Source organism: Mchenga conophoros, linkage group LG20 (genome assembly GCF_057382185.1).
Source record: "Mchenga conophoros isolate Kocher_MC1m ecotype Shallow Benthic linkage group LG20, M_conophoros_male_GT1.1, whole genome shotgun sequence".
In the NCBI taxonomy this organism is placed as follows: Eukaryota; Metazoa; Chordata; class Actinopteri; order Cichliformes; family Cichlidae; genus Mchenga; species Mchenga conophoros.
Window position 1 is genome coordinate 24,235,313 of NC_140545.1, and position 17,630 is coordinate 24,252,942.

Below are 17,630 nucleotides of genomic sequence, written 5' to 3' on the forward strand. Positions count from 1 at the left end.
GGGTTAAAGAGGATAATTGTTCGTAAGCATAAATGGAAACTGTCAGAGAGTAGCAGCAGACGTGAGGGAGTAAATCTTATTGCAGCCTGAACAACTGTAATGGCCAAGAGGATTCATAAATCTCAAGCAGGTTTATTGGACGAGCACGTTTTGGCACCCAGTATAACGAAGAGAAAAGAAATAAAAACATATGAAATAATGATGCAGAAAATATCTCAGTGACGCTGACTTATTTTTTTTTTCTCACTTTCATGTCAAGAAATGGATAAACTGATCTGTAAAATAAGTTTCGTTTTCAGCAAAGCTTATGCTAAGTTTTAGAGTGCGTTTTATTTGACAGAATGTATATATTTCATTAACATGGCAGCTTAAAATCAGATCAAAATAATTACATAAATTAAGTATTTTTATATTGCCTAATTAAATGTGTACAAAGCCCTTACCACAAGGTTTCCCTTCTGGATGCAGGCTGAACCGGAGCCCTGTATCACACTGTCCAGCACCTGAACGTCGCTGCTGGGAGAGTTTGAGCAGTTCCTGCGGCCTTGCCGTATCCCCTCCTCGATGTCTCCAAACTTGAAAGCGCAAAGTGCAGACTTTCTGTCTCCCTTAGAAAACACTCCAAACAAGTATGGCTCGGGGCTTTTCCCATCACCTGCGTGGATCTCCGTGGGGTACACGGACAACACCCGGTTGTAAAAGTTCCCGTTAAATCCACACTGTAAAGGCATCTGGATGTAGGATTCAGTGAGCTTCCTGCTCTCTGGCCCGGTGGATTTTCGGGGGTTCTCGGTGTCCAGGCATATCCTCGCGAGGATGCTGTTGGGCTGGCTCTCCTTGTGGCCCATTTTCGCATCATTATTGAAGGCAATATATGAGTAAGTCTTCTGGATGAACGCGTGTACGAAGCTTAGTTTATTTTTGGTTTTAACCTCTTGTTTGATCTTGAATACATTATCCTCGGAAGGGTTAATGTCATAGGTGAAAAGTCTGGATAAATCCTTGATGTTCAAGGAGCGGATGGCGATCTCCGGGGTGTTTTCAAAACGCAGATCTTCTTTGCTGTGGTTTTTGGGGAAAAACTGAGTTCCAGCCCCTGTGTATGTCGCCCCAACCAGAAGCCGGGTGTTTCCCCCGTGGCTTTTGAAGATGAGCCCCACGGTGGATGCGTTCGGGTGATTGGCAGCGATGTTCAGCATGCTGGGGAAAACAGTCTTCTCACCCTGGGGTGGGAACTCCACCGCTATTTCTGAAATATTATCCATTTTTCTGAGCTCACAGAAGCCTTGATACACAGATCCGCACGCAACCACGATCCCTTGCTCCCGGTCCAGTTTCAGGAGCTTGTTGTAATTGTCAGTGAGGGATTTGGGATGCTCGCAGGGAGCCTGGGGAAGCTGTGGCGCATGGCACAACAGGTTGTCCTCCACCGGTCCAGTCCTCTTCTCCACTTCAGCTGTCAAGGTCCCATTGAGCTGGTAAATTGTGTTAACGGTAGCCAGGTAGACTTTTCTGGACACTGGATCCACCACGAAGTTATTGGTCTGATTTGGAGACGCGAAAGCCTGTTGGATGTGCAGCGCGCTGGCACTCCGGCGCGTCTCCAAAGCCAGGACGCCGAGAAGCAGGACGGCTATCTCTATCGAAGGAGGCATTTTTCCTTCTGACCGGCTTCCGCGTGTTCTGTGCCGAGGGGTGCATTGAGCAAAGACAAAAATGTGTGTTTGTTCCTACTGCGACAACCCGAGAGGAAAGACTGTTTCCTGCTCAACGCCTAAACCCACAGTGACGCGATAAGCGAGTCGTGCTTCCTTTTCAGGCTGCCTCCTCTGTCCCTCTCTGCCTATCGTGCAGCTCAGCAGTCACTCTCCTGGGGCACACTGAGCCACACCGCCTGGGTGATATTTTAATCATCTTGACAGAATAGACAACAGGGAATAAATAGTTCCAACTGATTTGGTGTTGTGCATTTTCTGGACATCGCCGCACAAAGGACAAACTTATTTTGAGTCAGGTTTCAGCGCTGGTTATTTAAAAATATATACGTATATTTATTTATAAGCAAAGCATTCTTCGATTACAAATATTAGTAAAGATGGACTTTGCTGCGAGCATGGGGCGTTAACTCATTAACCCTGAAAAATGGCACTGCCTCCCTCTTAATGGAACGTCCCATCAAAGCGCTCTGTCAGCCCAGTCAGCTGTGATTGATCTTCGTTCGTTGATTAAATCCTGATTCCTTTCAATCACTCAGGTACAATAACTATTATTTAAGACATAATGTGAAGTCGTGCCATATGAAGTCATAATGATCATCTTCCTTTCAAGGTGAGCCACTTGATGAGTCTCCACCCGTGCGTGGTTCCGCTCATCTTGGGGTTAATGGCGGGTCACAAGCCCACCTCCTGTGCTTCCCGGTCCCTCGGCTCTCAGATTAGTTCTGCAGATCCGGAGGGTTTCGTTTTGGGCACATACGGCACGGTAAAGACCGTGAAAGTGCTACCAGATGGGCACATCAGCACACCTTTCCGGTTTTTGACATTCACATCTATCCAACACTGCTTTTGCACGTTTTACCTCATAAATATTCAAGCACAACACATGTGCCCCCACTCAAAAATGCACGAATATGGTTAGCATCCCCCCCCCTTTTTTTTTTTTTGCTTTCTCGACGGAGTGTGCATATGCTCACATCTCTGAATAGAAATGAATGACTCCTAGTCGAGGAAAGACAACAAGTGAGTCAGACGCTGCATAAATCAGTTTGCAGGGGAGCCCGAGAAAAGTGTTATCTCTGAATACATGAAATAATTAAAGTTGATGCTAAATCGCGAGCAATCGCTTGTGCCTATTTACTGCGTACTCCTCTGGGGGACAAACCCACTCTCTCTCCACACCCTCCCACCCCAACCCCCAATCTCTACTTGCAGCTTTCAGTTGGGTAGATAAGTGCGCTCCGTGTTTACCTTGGCGCACAGCCATGCGCATCAAATCTGGCAGTGTAGAAAAGGAGCAAAGTGCTCCGATAAAGCGCAATATAATGACCCCCCAAGTGCAGAGCACAATGAATGAGCCAAATAGTGTCGACACAGTGCGCGTGCATGTAAGTGCAGACTTTCGTCAGGGAGTAGGGAGCCAGCGGCTACAATGAGGTCTGGCAGGGATGCAGGGACAAGGCGCAGTCTGGGGCAGAACTGTCAGCATCAAATATCCATAGTGAGGCGTGACCGCTGCGGTTTGGTGCAGCTCAATCAAGAAAACGACACTGAACCGAATTAGGCTCCATGTGTGGGTGCATTACAGTGATATAAAGTGGGGGTACACCCGATCTCTCGTTTGTAATAAAAACAATATCTGTTGCTGCACAAGCTAACTTTTGGCATTTAAGACCCCCTCCTCAGAACCTGTTTCCTTCCTGATAAGGAGTCACACCTCTTCTCCCCACCCTCAGAGCACACCATTCACACAAACTGAGCACGGCTTTCATACTGAAGGAACGTCAAGGCTTTTCCAGGTAAACGAGCTCCATCTAGCGGTCAGGAAAAGCATCTGCAAGATGACTTTAAAAGCACACTTTCCACTACAACACTGCGAAGAAGCATCAGACACACAAGAAAATAAATAAACAAAAAGGAAACATGTCTTTTGAAGAAATACGGAATGTGCATAAATTAGTCAGGAATGCACTTTATTTATTCCACACTTAGAAAAGGACATCAGAAGGCACTGAAGTGGTTTAGCACACAACCCAAGATCAGAGGTGCTGCTGCAAGGACAAACTAAAGTCAAAGGTCAGCTCACTCCCAACTTGTCTATTGTACCTTTGATTACACATCACTGACAGATCAATAAATCTGCCTACTGCGGTTCAACTTGAGAGGAAACAAGTTTACTCACATTTTGACAAAAATGCACTGAATTTCCTTGGTTTTTTTTTTATTTCCTGTAGAAAAGCATGTCAGCAGTTTCAACCTGCATCAGCGCTTCACTTCTCAGAGAGTGTCAAGCTTTGTAGTCTCTATCAAAGGCCTGACCTACATGCTGTCTATCAGTGTGCTAAAGTGCAGCTGTACAGTTCAAATGATCACAATGTCTGTTAGGAAATCAGCTTCTTGGCATTAAATACAGTGCAGACTAGTTAACGTGCTAGGTCATCTTGTAGTGTCCTTGACTAGATTAGAAAGTGAGAGTAAAAGAGAGGCCGAATGCCAAGCTCTACTCATGGAAGCAAAATGTGTAGAAACACACTACTGAGCATCTGGAGGCAAGGTCATGTTCAGATTGCGAATTACTTTCCCCCTTACAAAAGTTGCATCTGGCAAGACATTCATGACATATATGGAAAGAAGCCACAGCTGCTTGGACCTTTTGGGTGCTTAGGCATCCCTGGGCAAACTTCAGTTTGGCACTGGGTGATAACACCTTGACATAGCGATACGGTGGTACATTTAAAAAAAAAAAGAAAGAAAGAAAAGATAACACGCAGGGAAACTGTGTCAGTAGTATAAAGTCACATACAGGCAATGTGCATTTGACTGGCATGGCAGTGGAGATGACTTGCACTGTAGATTTGAAGCAGCAGTATTCATGATGGTTCTGAGACAGAACTGGAAAAGCACCAGTGGTCTCCCCTTCTTTCTTAACTTGATCACATCATAATGGTGGGGTGGGAGGCCAATTGTCCTGGCAACCTAATTTTACTTGGACAACAGCCCTTTATCATCGCTTTTAAAAGTAAATCTGCTTTGGAAGTAATTTTCTTCATGACAACGTGCAGCACTGTATACAAGTTACAAATATGGCAGATGCTAGACAGCAGCCAGATGTTCTCTGTAGTATTCATGTGCTGTTTTTATGGTGGGCACACCATCTCAGCTTCCCCCTCTAGTCTTTGTGCCATTCATTATCTTCCCTATTTTCAATTCTTTTTTAACTTTAAAAAAGTAAAAGCGATCTTTGCCATTAGAAATTGTACGTCTGCATGACACTCATTCCTTCAAAATGTTCTATCTGAACAAATTTCATCACAGCAAGAAAGGCGAAACTTCCAGGAAGGTTTTTCAGCCATGGTTCAAAACTACTAATCACAGCTAAGTAAGAGTTCTCTTCCTAAAGGCAATCAACCACATTCTCACATTTGCATGTCTCTACAATTAGACTGGGCCTTTGTGGCAGCTCTCCAGCCCAGTTTCCTGACTAAACTCCCCTTTGTGTAGAGTGAGAGGAGTGTAATGCTACATGGTACTGAATAAAATAACATTGAAAATAAAATAATATTATTAGAAATAACATTATAATTGATTAAACTCTAAGGGTAAAAACAGTACAATACTGCATTCTGTGAGGGATAACAACACAAAAGTTCGTTTTAAAAATGTAAACAGTCTTGTCCTTCCTAAATGTGAATGTTCTCTTCTTCACTCTTCTTCACACTTCTTGCTCTTTATCCAGGCCGCTTCCAAATGTGCTCAGCTGAACCGACTGCAGACTGCAGCTACAGTTACATTTCTTGTTGTCACCAAAGCAACATGTGCTGAATGTAATCTGGTCATCCCGGGGGCTGCAGCGCACGGTGCGTATACCCCGAGAGAGCGTCCCAGTTTCTCCACAAGAAGGCCAGCAGGAGGATGAGGAGGAGGGTGGAGAGCGAGCGTGAGCGCGTCTTCATCAAAGGGACCACACAGTTGGCTACAGTTGAAACAAAGACCAGAAGGACAGCCATTAGGGCCAGCAGCACATTGATAAGTTTTCCCAGGAGGGTCCGGGCTGTGGCATTTTCCAACCCCTCCAACTGGACGACCTGCTGTTGCTGCTGCTGCAGCTCCATCTTAGAGATCCTGGTTTGACAGGCCTCCAAAGCCTCCTGTAGAGGACGACGAGAGGAAATCCATTTAGCTTAGTCACCAGTTTCATAAACATAAACTAATCCAAAGCACAATAGCAAGACACTGATCGTTTTACTGTGATTTAAAGTCAGATATGATTTTGCCTTTCCTTTGTTCTCATGTGTGGAAAAACACTGAACAAAAACATAAAAACTTCTCACTTGCCTGAGTGCAGCCTTTTATACTTTTGATTATTTTAAATAGACTCATGTGATCCACATTAGACCAGTGTGTAGTGTTCTTAATCATGTTTGTTTGTAACTGTAATTGATAAGTTATCCAAAAACACTTAAATATCCTGCACATTATCGATACATGTTACCCATCAGAGATTTTCAGACATTTCCTTCATTTAACTATATCTGCTTTTTCAGTAATCCTATTTTATTAGCTTAGCTTTATTGTACTTATATTGCTTATGCAATTTTACTTAATGATATTTTGTTGTTTTTTTTAGTTATTTGATCTAGATTTTAATCTAGTTTTATTGCTTTTATTACAGCATTTATTACATCCTGTTACTGAAATTTCAGTCATCTGTGAAGCACCTCAGGCTCCTGTTTCAATGAAAGGTGTTTTATAAATAAAGTAACTGCTGGTTCTGTTAGAGTTTGAAGTAGCTGTTGACAGTACATTTCATGGCTCTCTACCACCCCCTGCTGTGTAGGAAGGGAATGCTGTAATGAGCAATATGAGGCGTGAAAAAAGTTTTATGCAGGGACAAAACACACACACCTTAGCCTTTATGGACAAGAGGAAAGGATGCAAGTAATGTGAGACATTTTCAAGGGATAGTTAATGTTTTGAACCCCCCCCCCCAAAACAAAGCTGATGGACAGACCAGGGCCTTGAACTCATCTCCTTGTGTACAGAGTCAACACAGACATTTAGATAAGGCAGTTAACTGATGGAGGGTTTGTGCACGACTCAAAACTTCAGTTTAACTTAAAACTGACACAATAAGGTCTCGTCTGACCAGCTTTCTTTAGCTTACTAGTGCTTAAGACAGGAAGGTTGAGTGGCCAGCCACTTCCATTATTTCAACACAGGCCCATTTTAGCGTTGGGAGGTCAAGCGTGCAAGCCATAAGTGGTCAGAATAAAATGCAGTGCTGCAACAGTAATAATAAGGCTCAATGCATTCTAAAATGTAATTACTCTGCTGCAGCTGCTGACACTCTTAAAGCCCAATTCACACAGGACTAACATAACAGTGGACCCCTATTAATATGTAATAATTGCAGCGGCCTTCTGTGATCTCAGTCTGGTATGATTTTGTCATGTTCGTCATTTCAAAGCGAAAAAAAAAAATCCACCAAAAATGATCTACTGTATTGTGCCACACACAGAGGTCCTGTAATAATATAATTTCAGTGTGAATTGCTATTTAGGGGAATTCAGCTAATTACATTTTGGACAGCATTTTAGATTCAAATTTACTTGGGCTGGTGTCAGTACACAGTGTGGTGACCCAGTCATAGAACAAACAGGTTTAAATCTATCAGAAAGGTGTGCCAGAACATTTTTTTGTTCAACATTTATTATTGGCAGCCTGATTTAGTGAAATCAGGTCTGTAGCTGCCGATTGCAGCTGTTCCAATAAAACTCAGACTTTGCCTGTCTGGGCCGAATGTATTGCACAAAAAACAGGCGTGGCGGCTGATTTTTAAAAATCACACGAGGGCCTCTGATAAAATTAATCTGGCATGTCACTTGCCGATGATGGAGGCATTAATAACAAAAATGGTTGTGAAACAAAAGCACTGCGATGAAAAAAAAAACACCTATACACTACAACCTGTCTCACATTTCTCTATGAACTCATAATGTCACCAGATAAGATAACATTTTTAACTTCCAGTGACAATGACATCTGCCCTTTAATAACTGTAATAGCGACTGTCAACACAGTGACATTTTTCATGTTTACAATCTACCTTCTCCCACCTTAATTTATTTAGGTCTCTTTTTTTTATATTTACATTGCTTTTACATTTGTTTCACATTTTTCCTCCTTGTTTTATTGTTTTTTGCAGAGAGTTTGGTTCTCTAATAGACAAATTAAAAAGCCTCTTCAGACAAATCTGTATGACAGTGAGAGATGTTGTCACTGGTGTGCATTTATCAGTTGTTTTGCAGTGCTTTGTTATCTATCATTACTTTGGTGTAATCACTACCATTCCTCATGCATATCTGTTAATGAAAATGAAACTGCTTATCATGATAAAAATGGGTGCTGGTGCTTGCTGACATTATCTTGAACTACAAACCTGGATGTCTCTGGCTCTTTCGTAGGACTGGTAGGCGATCTTCTCCTCCATGCTGGCCAGCTCCTGTTTAAGGTTGAGGATCTCATTCTGGTGAAGTTCTGTGAGATCGTTGAGCTGCTCCTCCAGACGTTCACACCTGAACGCATGCGTAAGTAAAAGAAGCACACACGAACACATGTGAGAGTCTGTGGCATAATTAGCTTAGACAAAGAAACGCACGCAGGAATTAGTAGGAATAGACCCTGAGGGCATCTGGCCACATGGCACCTGACTGAGCTGATGACCCGCCCTGACAAGATTAGGATATGCTTGCTCATCTGCTGATTCAACTAGCCTATCACAAGAGACTCGGCAGTATTAGACTGGCCAATGGAATGTGTGCCCAACAAGAGGCGATGAATCTATACTGTTGTTTATTTTGGCAGGCACATAAAGCTGGATGGACAGCAAAGGACAAGAATAGACATGAGTCAACTTGACTGTTTCTTATTTTTAAGATCTTTTAACAGGTTGGTATAAAATCCAGCAAAAAGTCTCTAAGTAGGGCGATGACACATGATTTATAAGTTTTACCTATGTTTAGAAATGATTCCTTAACAAATGTCCGCTATGAAATAACTGCAGATATGTTATGGGTGGATTCAGCTCCTGAGGAGTTTTTAGCAGCATTACTGGTTTCTGGATGGAGTACTCCCTCCCCTGGGAAGGGTGAAAATAGCTCCTTAGATGCCATTTGTCTCTGTTGGCAATTTTAATCTAAGAGGTCAAACAGATCACTCTGAACTTGGACATTTTAGGAAGAAAAATGCACATGTTTCTTTTTCTATTCAAGCTGATCATTAGATCTGTTCTCAGTCCTTGTGCCCTGTGTTTTAAAGCTCATGCACTTTTGTGCTGTTCTCGGCTTACATGCCAACTGCTGCTTTGAGAATGAGTATAAAAGAATTTGAGCTGTTCTGATGTTAATGTTGATGAACTGTAGGTAAAAGGTTTCTTATCTACTGTGAGCTAATGCTGCTAATATTGGTAAAATCTCTCTAATGCACAAGCAGGCCAAGTGTACCTTGCGATGATGAATAGCAATATGCATAACTAAGATGGTTCCAGAGAAGTGTTTCTAACTATAGCAGGTTATTCCTGATTACGCACTGTTGACATTCGCGGGGATTTCTCGTTACACACTCAGGCATGTATGGTACAAACATTCTGGCAAGTTCTAGTTCTTTTTCTCTTTACCTGAAGCGTTCTTCCTGCAGTGCTTGCATAACAACTGTGTAGTCTCTTTGATAGTGGCTCTTCAAACCTTCCAGGCTCTCCTCTAGCCTTGCCTGGCCATCTCTCAACTCCTGCACCTCCTGCAGCAGCATGTCAAAGCTGGAACTCTGGCTCCTCTCCAGTGTGTTTCCCTTGGAACTGGGGGGACCCCCAGGGGCCCCTGTTGTGCTATTAGCCCCCACTGAGCCTGATGTAGCACTAGAGCAGTCATCCTCGCTACCATACTTCGGACTGGACTGGAAGTGATGCCCAGTGCTTCCCAGGGAACGTCCTCCAGTACTTGTCACACCCTCTTCTACTGAAGGGTCATCCAGAGAGTCTTTAAGTGAAGTGATGTTATCAGCGCTCCCGAATTTGTTGCGAATAAGGGAGGCGATCTCTCGTGGTTTGGAGACGACTGCACCAGCAGCAGAGTGGGTAGCCTGTGAGAAGCTGGAGAGGCCACCCTTAACACTATCCACCACGCCCTCACTGAAGCCTGTGACTTTGGCTCCGACATCCTTCAGGCCCTGCTGCATGTCCCGCAGAACATCCTTGGGCTGGCGTGGGATACCGTTGTGTTCCGCTTCTCGCAGCCTCCGGTGGTAGTGCTCCAGTTTCCTTTGCAGCTGCTGGATGGTCTGTGCTGACTTCTGGTTCTTTTTCTCAAAAACCTGACAGCCACAGGACAGGAATTTATTAGTCAGTGAAATGCAAATCAGTCCGCAATTATCCACTTAAATATATTTAGAAAGTTCCCTCCCTGCCTCTGAGGAAAAGCCAAGGTAAAACAAACTGATCAAACAGGTTTGGTGTTTATGCACTAATTGTGATCTAATCTCACCAGCCTACTAAAAGCACAAGGCAATGAGGTGCTGGCTTTAATACAAAAAAATCTAACAATAATTCCTCGTTTCACCTGTTTGATGCGTGTGCTCTGCTGTTTGTCGGCGTTGTTGGCCAGTTTGAGGTACTCTGCAACATTGTCATCCCTGGCTGTCTGCTCGATCTTAATCTGCTCTGTGAGCTTGAGGATTTTCTGTTGCAGCTGGGCGATGGCCTGCTTGGTGCGGTGAGGGTCTGGGGTGATATCCTCACCCCCCTGGAACGAACTGTCTGCCCCACATGAAACAGACAGGGGTGCCTGGCCCAGGCCACTTACTTCCAGCCGGTCGATCTGAAGCGATGAAAGAGGAAAAAAAGACAGATTCAAGTACGTGAAGGGTGAGGGAAGAAATCAAAGGATTTGCGAGGAAAACAAAAAAGGGAGTGAGGCAGGGAGGAAAAAGGATGAATTGCAATATATGAGTTTTTGGTCATTTTGCTGACATGTTAAAAAAAAAAAAGGAAACTTCTGCATTTTTGTAGCATGCAGACTGGAACGAGGCTAATTGAGTGGGTTGAACAGGTCACTTGCGGTCAGTTTAACTAAAGAGGAAGATGCCAAGTAAGCGGTTTTTTTATTCATGGACTTGCAAAGAAATGAAAGTTAAGGAAAAATAACTTTTGTCATTTTCAGCACATCCACACAAAACTCAACTCGAAAAACCTGGACTCTGATTTCGTTGTTCTGGAAGCCAAAAAACCCCAAAACAAAACAGGACTAGCAGGATATTAGATTTGGGTTTAAAGCAATTTCACAGATTTTTCTTCTTTGTTTTTCAAAATGACCCGATTTTATCAACAGACCACGAAACATCCGCGCAAAATCCAAACACCATCTAAATTGTGTTTCCTCAATTTTTCTAAAACTACACCACCCTATCTGAGACAATGATGAATCTAACACCTTCAATCACAGGTCGCTGGTGTGATTCATTTCCTCAAACACCTCAGGGGAAGAACATTGCCAAACCTTTGGGAGAGACTGATGAAAATATTCTTCTCATCACTTAGTATTCACACAAAATAATCATCTGGACCTCACATCACACCATGGGGGCTCAGGAAGCACAGCAAACTTACACACACACACACATAAGGGATTTACACGCACTGGTTATTCATCCGAGTATTTACTACTCAAATCCCCATACTGCCACACCATAACCGGTAGAAACCAAAACACCGGAGGCTCACCTGTATTCTGAGCGGCATGACTAATGGATGACAGATGCAATTGTCAACAACGCAAAGTACAACGCATCCGGGAGAAACTAAAGCTCCCGATTAATCACTTTCCTCGTAAACATTGAACAAGAATCCAAAAGGAGCACCGAAAAAAAAACAAACTATCTTTAATAATAAAAAAAGTAAAGCGAATAAAACATGCGCAAAAAAGCGGCGCTCACCTTTCCGTTGGTCAAACGAAGGATTTTTTCCCAGTGCATTGTCCACACAGTGAAAGCCAGCTGTGCTTTTTCATCTGTTCTGCTCAAATTTCGTTAAAGTTTAATTGTATAAAAACCCCACAACGACTCAGTGAAGTTTCGCTCTGTAAGCTCCAGCTGCTCCAGCTCTACCGGCGACTTGTTGTGAAAGTTGAAGCACACCTGAAACTCAAGTGTACTTGGCAGCGCCTGAAGCTCCGCCCCCTTCTCCACTCCCTTTTCTGAGGAAGATGACATCATCCCTCTGGCAGCTTTCAAAGAGAGCGCAGTGCATTACCTGGGACCTTTTCTTATACCGCGTGACTGAATTTGCAAAAATAAACACAGTTGGGAGCCTCACAATAGATCAAGCCACAAAAGCTTTGTCTGTGATTATTTGAAACAACTGATCTGGTTCAGTTCTTTGTTGTTGCCGATTAAGTAGTAACTTTCTAACCTATTTCTTTACTCAAGTACTGTTAAAACGAGTTTTCGAGAATTTCAGCTTCATGATACCTCAGTTGTTTTGCTTCCACTATATTCATTTTAAAACTCTTGTTAGTATTCGCTGTGCAGATTTTACATATTTTTTTTCCTACTCAGGAAGAAACTGTTATAATTTACTCTGTGTGTAAGTACAATTTAGTGTTGGTCATACTAAAGTTGTGATAAAACGTTTACATACACTCATTGTGGGCATGAGTGTCAAAGTAATTTTGGGCTTTTAATTATTTCTTTAAACTGTTCTTTTTCCAGGGTGGAATGATTGTACAGCATACATCTTTAATCGATTTAGAAAACAAGAATTATTTATAATTATTTCTGTTTTTTTCCTAATCTACACAAGGTCAAACATATACACACAGGATCAAAAGTAAATGTACATGCCCATTAATATTTGTTTATAAATCCTTTGGAAGTACATCTCAACCAGACACCTTTTGTAGTCATTAATAACCTTTTAGCTGGATATTTGACCACTCTTAGCAGAAATGATTCATTTAAATTTGTTGGTTTCCTGGCCCCAAAGTCGGGGCTTTTGGGAGACCATTCAAGATGTGATGTGTACCGGTACCACTGACAGCAAAATAGCCTCAGAGCTTGATGCTACCACCACCACCATGTGTCTGTGAAGGTTCTCAGTCAACCAGGTCATCGTAGTCTAAGGAGCTTGGAAGTGTTCTTAGGCCTGAAAACCTCATCTTTACTCCTCCAAACATGCCTCTTGTCACTGTGACTAAATAGCTCAATCTTTGTCTCATCTGACTAAAAACCTTTTTCTAGAAGGAATTTGACTTTTCCATGTGGACAGCTGCAAATGACAGAAATGGGTAAAAAATATTTGAGATCAGAAATTTAAGAGGCTGTGCAGGAAAAACTAAGAGTTGGGACTGTCTGTCATAGAGGAGTACTTAATGGGAAGAAAAACTAGTTAGACATCTCTTTACAACAGCACGCGCACACGCACACATCCCAGGGCACATTCCTCTGAGTACTCGTCAGAATTACCAGCAAGAAAACAATTTAAACTTGTTCACCAAGTGAATTTAAAATCAAGGTGATGTGTATTGTATTGATGACTATGTGGCAACATTAATCAGAAAAAGACACACATCTATGAGTCCATTTAACTGGCACATTGTGTACGTACAGTAAGTCTAATCACTATTAAAGCTTCCTGACAGCAAGCCAAGGTGATCGAGTGAGCTGGAGAAGTGGAATAGCCTGCTGAGCAAGCACAGAGCGAATGAACAGGTTTCAGAGGAGCACCTGGTCTGTTACAAAGCAGTATTGATAACCTTATAAGGGCGAGCATGAATGAAGCACACACGCTTGATTTGGTTTTCCCCTTTTTCTTCCAGGTGACACAATAACTGCATAATCAAATGTCTGCCCAGTTACTAAAGATAAAGAGAGCAAAGGACAAGTAAGCAGTATACTTTGTACTGGAGGACCCTGCAGTGCAGCACAGATAGATTTTAGACATTGTGATAAGAAGCCCTAGTGACCTGTACACACTGGCACCAAACCAACGTGCTGATCCAAAAAAAACCCAAAAAAACCCCCAAATTACTATCAGCGCATTTCTTCTGTTAGGTAAAGCGAAGAAACCAGTTCAAGCAGTAATGATCAGCTGTGCGCCTTCCCGGCTCTAAAGACTGGCCATTGCAAGATATGATCTAATGTTACCACACACATAGCAAAGCAATGCTTCATCCTTGGCTTTCAGTTACTAAACAAATCAGCATTGCCTGTACGATCAGTGTCATCTTCAAATGTCTGACTTTTAGTGTGACTAATCATGCAACAAATTAAAGATCATGAGCTGAAGGATCAGGCTAATTTCCCTCAATTAACATAGCCAAACATGTCGATGTGCTGAGCCACTGAAGCAAGAAGTGACACGCACTGCACCACTGGAGTCTGTGCAGCCTAATTAGGGACGTTTTGTGTGTGTGTGTTGGTAATTTGGGGAGCAGGGTGGTGTGCACCCCCCTGTGATTAGACTTTATCAGTTAAAATGACAAACAAAGGGTTTGTATGGACTTGTCCCCTGCCCTTCAGCTCCTTGCACACACACACACACACACACATACTTCAGAGAAAACCTACTCTACCTATGTCCCAAACCGGGGCCACAGGTTGGTGTGTGTAACAGCCTCGGATCCAGTAAAGCTTGTTAGAGCCATGAAAGGCCACCACTGACTTAGCATGGATCGACCACAGGCCTGGGAAAAGCCGAGCTAAACCTAAACACCGAGACCTGCGAAGTAAACCTCACACAAATAGGCATTTAGGCAAGAATTTACCAAGCTAATGGTGTTAGATGTGCATCACATATAATTAGACACATGCAACAAGAACATCTTGTACTACCCATCTCACTCTCTCTGAACTGCAGAGGACACATGCCCCCAAAATCCATTTTGTTCAATGTAGGTCACCGAGCAGAAATTAGACTGTCATACGTCTCTTTCCTATTTTTTGTGATCAAAATGTTTCACTTCTCCTTTCTTTCTACACCAGATACCTCAGGCGCTCCGTCTGTCTCCTCTGAGTTGAGTTTAATGTGTTTGTTGTTTTGTGAGTTAACTCAGGTGAGATCGAGGACAGCTAGAGTCAGGATGTTCTCGAGGACAAACAGTGGAAATAGACACAGTCTTAGGATCTTGTCGCATGCTGATGATATCTACACCCTAACCAGATCAAGGCCAGAGGAATTTAAAACTCCACACTGACCCTGACTGTAGCTTGCTGTTCAAATATGTATGTTTGTCATAGTAAATGTTTCAGAATGAAACAAAATTATCTTCCCATTTGTTATGTTTGAGAGTCATAGCTTATACAACAGACTTACGGTATTTTATATAAACATTACAATGCAACGCAACCACGGCACAGCTCACTGTTGTACTTTTTGCAAGAAACACCTAAGTGACCATACCACGCTCTATGTTTCTTGCTGTCAAGTTCAGGTTTTCATTATTTGTGTGTGTGTGTGAAAGTGTGAAAAGTACAGTACCTTGTTATTCATTAAGCCCCGCATTCTAGCTGTGGGCTTCCTGTGTTGTTAGTTTGTGTTTCTTGAGAAGCAGCAGTTTCAAATGGCAAGATGCAAGAGTGATACTCCGAGGACGTTGCAACTCCATGTTTCTGAGAAATCTGCTCTGATCCACACCCCCCCCTATTATAATATTCCCTGAAGTGTGGAAAAGGTGCCTCCCTTATAATTCAAGTCATATCAGTAAGTTGAGTATGTTATCTACAGAGTCCAATATCCATGAAGGATGAGAACTATTGTAAGAGGGAGGATTTTTAGCTATCCCTTTCAGCTCTGTTCATTTTGCACTACACAGCTGTCGCCTCTCCATTTATATGACTCGTATCTCTGTGACTTTATTAAACACCCTGCATCAAAGCCGGTCATCCATGACTGTCTGAACTTCACACTGCTGATTAGTTGATCTGATCTTTAACCGTACAGCGTAGATATCAGAGAGTGAACACAGTCATCAAAGTAACAGCTTAACAGTACTGAGTGATCTTTTATTAACAGATCTGAATTTACGAGCGTTTGAGCATTTGACACTGTGTGCAAACACACGGTCAAACACTTAGTTAGTTGCGGTAGGTTATGTGTGAAATAGGCCTTTAGTGGAACGTTCACGGGCCCAAAAAGTCTGGTGCTGCATTTAATATTTATTTATTGTCATTTTAATATAAAACATTTGTGCATTGGACTACTATGTGCCACATTTAACCCCAACCCTACTTTCTGCTCCCCTGCATCACCATCTTGTGATTTCAGTTGAAATTGATGATTTGATGAAAATCCACTTGTTGTTTCCTTTAAGTGTATCCAGCGTGGCAACAATGAACTCCATTCACAGGATATGGAAAATTACTAAACTCCATGTGATGCTGAACAAGGGGCAGTTTACTCAACACATGTACTCGCGAATGGCTGAATCCACAAAGTTTCATTACTAATCACTATAATACAGCCAAAGCCTATCAGTGCACACACTAAGGAAAGGAGAGTGCAAAAAAAAAAAAAAAAAAAGTATTTTCACTACTGCAAAAACACTTCAGGACAAAATCCTTTTTTCGAGCAAGACATCTGTGTTTTATTTATTACAGACACAGTGCACACAGCACTCCTACTTTAACTGATATGTAAGCAAGCACCATATCGCTATAAACACCTTTACAAGACTGTAAACAGTCTTTACAAACATAACAAACAACCTCACACACTATATACACATGTGGAGACTCACTGTGGTGTTGGGGGTAGGAAGTGGAGAGGTGTCAGCAGTTACCAGGTTAAGGATGACCTCCATGAGTGGGACACGCATGCGTGCAGCTTGGAGTGGAATATTTGTTTGGTCTCTCTATTTGTTTGTGTGTCTCTCGGGGAAAAAAATACAGTGAAAGAAAAGGAGAGGAGCCTGGGTCTGGCACAGCACACATCAGTCAGGACACTTCTTCCAAACAAAGTCCACTTCACTCAAAGTCCACAGTTGCAAAGACCCCACTGGACAAGGAATTACTGCTGGCTTGATTGAATATCCAGAATCCATAAAATGCACAGTCACTCCAGCAATGTACCATGACTACTGATAGCTGCAGAGTCTACATTATGTTCTGCTGCTGGTTCACAGGGCTGCTGCTCCTCAAAGCCCATGGACGAAGCTTGAGTTCAAACACACGCTTCAGACAGAGAGCCTGTGCAGAGCCAATGCACTTCGACAGGCACGACTCCCACAGAGAGCGTACATTAGTGGAAGAAGAAAGACTCCTCTGGACCAATGAGCCCATCTAACGCATATTTGGGGGTGGGTGACAGTACAGAGAATGTTAATCATACGAAGGCTCGCTGCGCTGGATGTAGCCTGGGATAAAAGCAGGGAGAGTTTACTGCGAAGTTAAGCGTTCAAAGCATCCATCGGGCATAAAATCCGCAGACGGGGGGAAAGAGCGGCAGAGAGGCAGAGACCCAGAGAACGGATGTGAGGGGAGCAAAAGGAGCACAGAAGAAAAAAAGATCCCACCAGGAGCTGTCAGTGAGAGGGAGACGGAGTGAGAGAAGGCGCAAAAGAGAGAGGGGTTGTGAGAAAGCCTCATGAAGGGAGGGAGGGCGGCTTTTCTTCTGTTTGAGTTTCTAGGCCAGTTCAGCTCCAAAACATTAGCTAGTTCAGGCAGAAAAAAGGAGAGAGAACTTTTCCATTCCCTCCTTTTAATTATCACAGTTTGATTGTCTCAGCCAATCAGTTTACTGAGTGATCACGCTGTAACAGACTGGACTAGATGCTTCTACTGATCAAAAAAGAAAAGAAAAAAACCCACACTGAACAAAATAACTGTCCAGCAGAAAAGCACTAATGCGTGGATAATTCTAGTTTAAGTTGG

The 17,630-nt window shown here is 42.8% G+C and overlaps 2 protein-coding genes across 6 annotated transcripts in view; both read right to left on the reverse strand.

The window, feature by feature from the left end:
* Window positions 1–1,827, reverse strand: part of plxnd1 (plexin D1) — a 74,197-nt gene extending 72,370 nt beyond the window's left edge. Inside the window, exon 1 of the mRNA XM_085260884.1 lies at window positions 444–1,827. Coding sequence (XP_085117010.1) covers window positions 444–1,655 — 1,212 coding nt within the window. The 5' untranslated portion in view covers window positions 1,656–1,827. The remainder of the gene's footprint in view (window positions 1–443) is intronic.
* Window positions 1,828–3,663: 1,836 nt separating this feature from the next.
* tmcc1a (transmembrane and coiled-coil domain family 1a) overlaps window positions 3,664–17,630 on the reverse strand; it is a 46,777-nt gene continuing 32,810 nt past the window's right edge. For all 5 annotated transcript variants that reach the window (XM_085260914.1, XM_085260912.1, XM_085260910.1 and 2 more), the window contains 4 exons: window positions 10,328–10,585; window positions 9,391–10,082; window positions 8,155–8,290; window positions 3,664–5,863 (listed from right to left, as the gene is read on the reverse strand). In XM_085260914.1, the coding sequence (XP_085117040.1) occupies window positions 5,549–5,863; window positions 8,155–8,290; window positions 9,391–10,082; window positions 10,328–10,585 (1,401 nt within the window). In that variant the 3' untranslated portion in view covers window positions 3,664–5,548. The remainder of the gene's footprint in view (window positions 5,864–8,154; window positions 8,291–9,390; window positions 10,083–10,327; window positions 10,586–17,630) is intronic.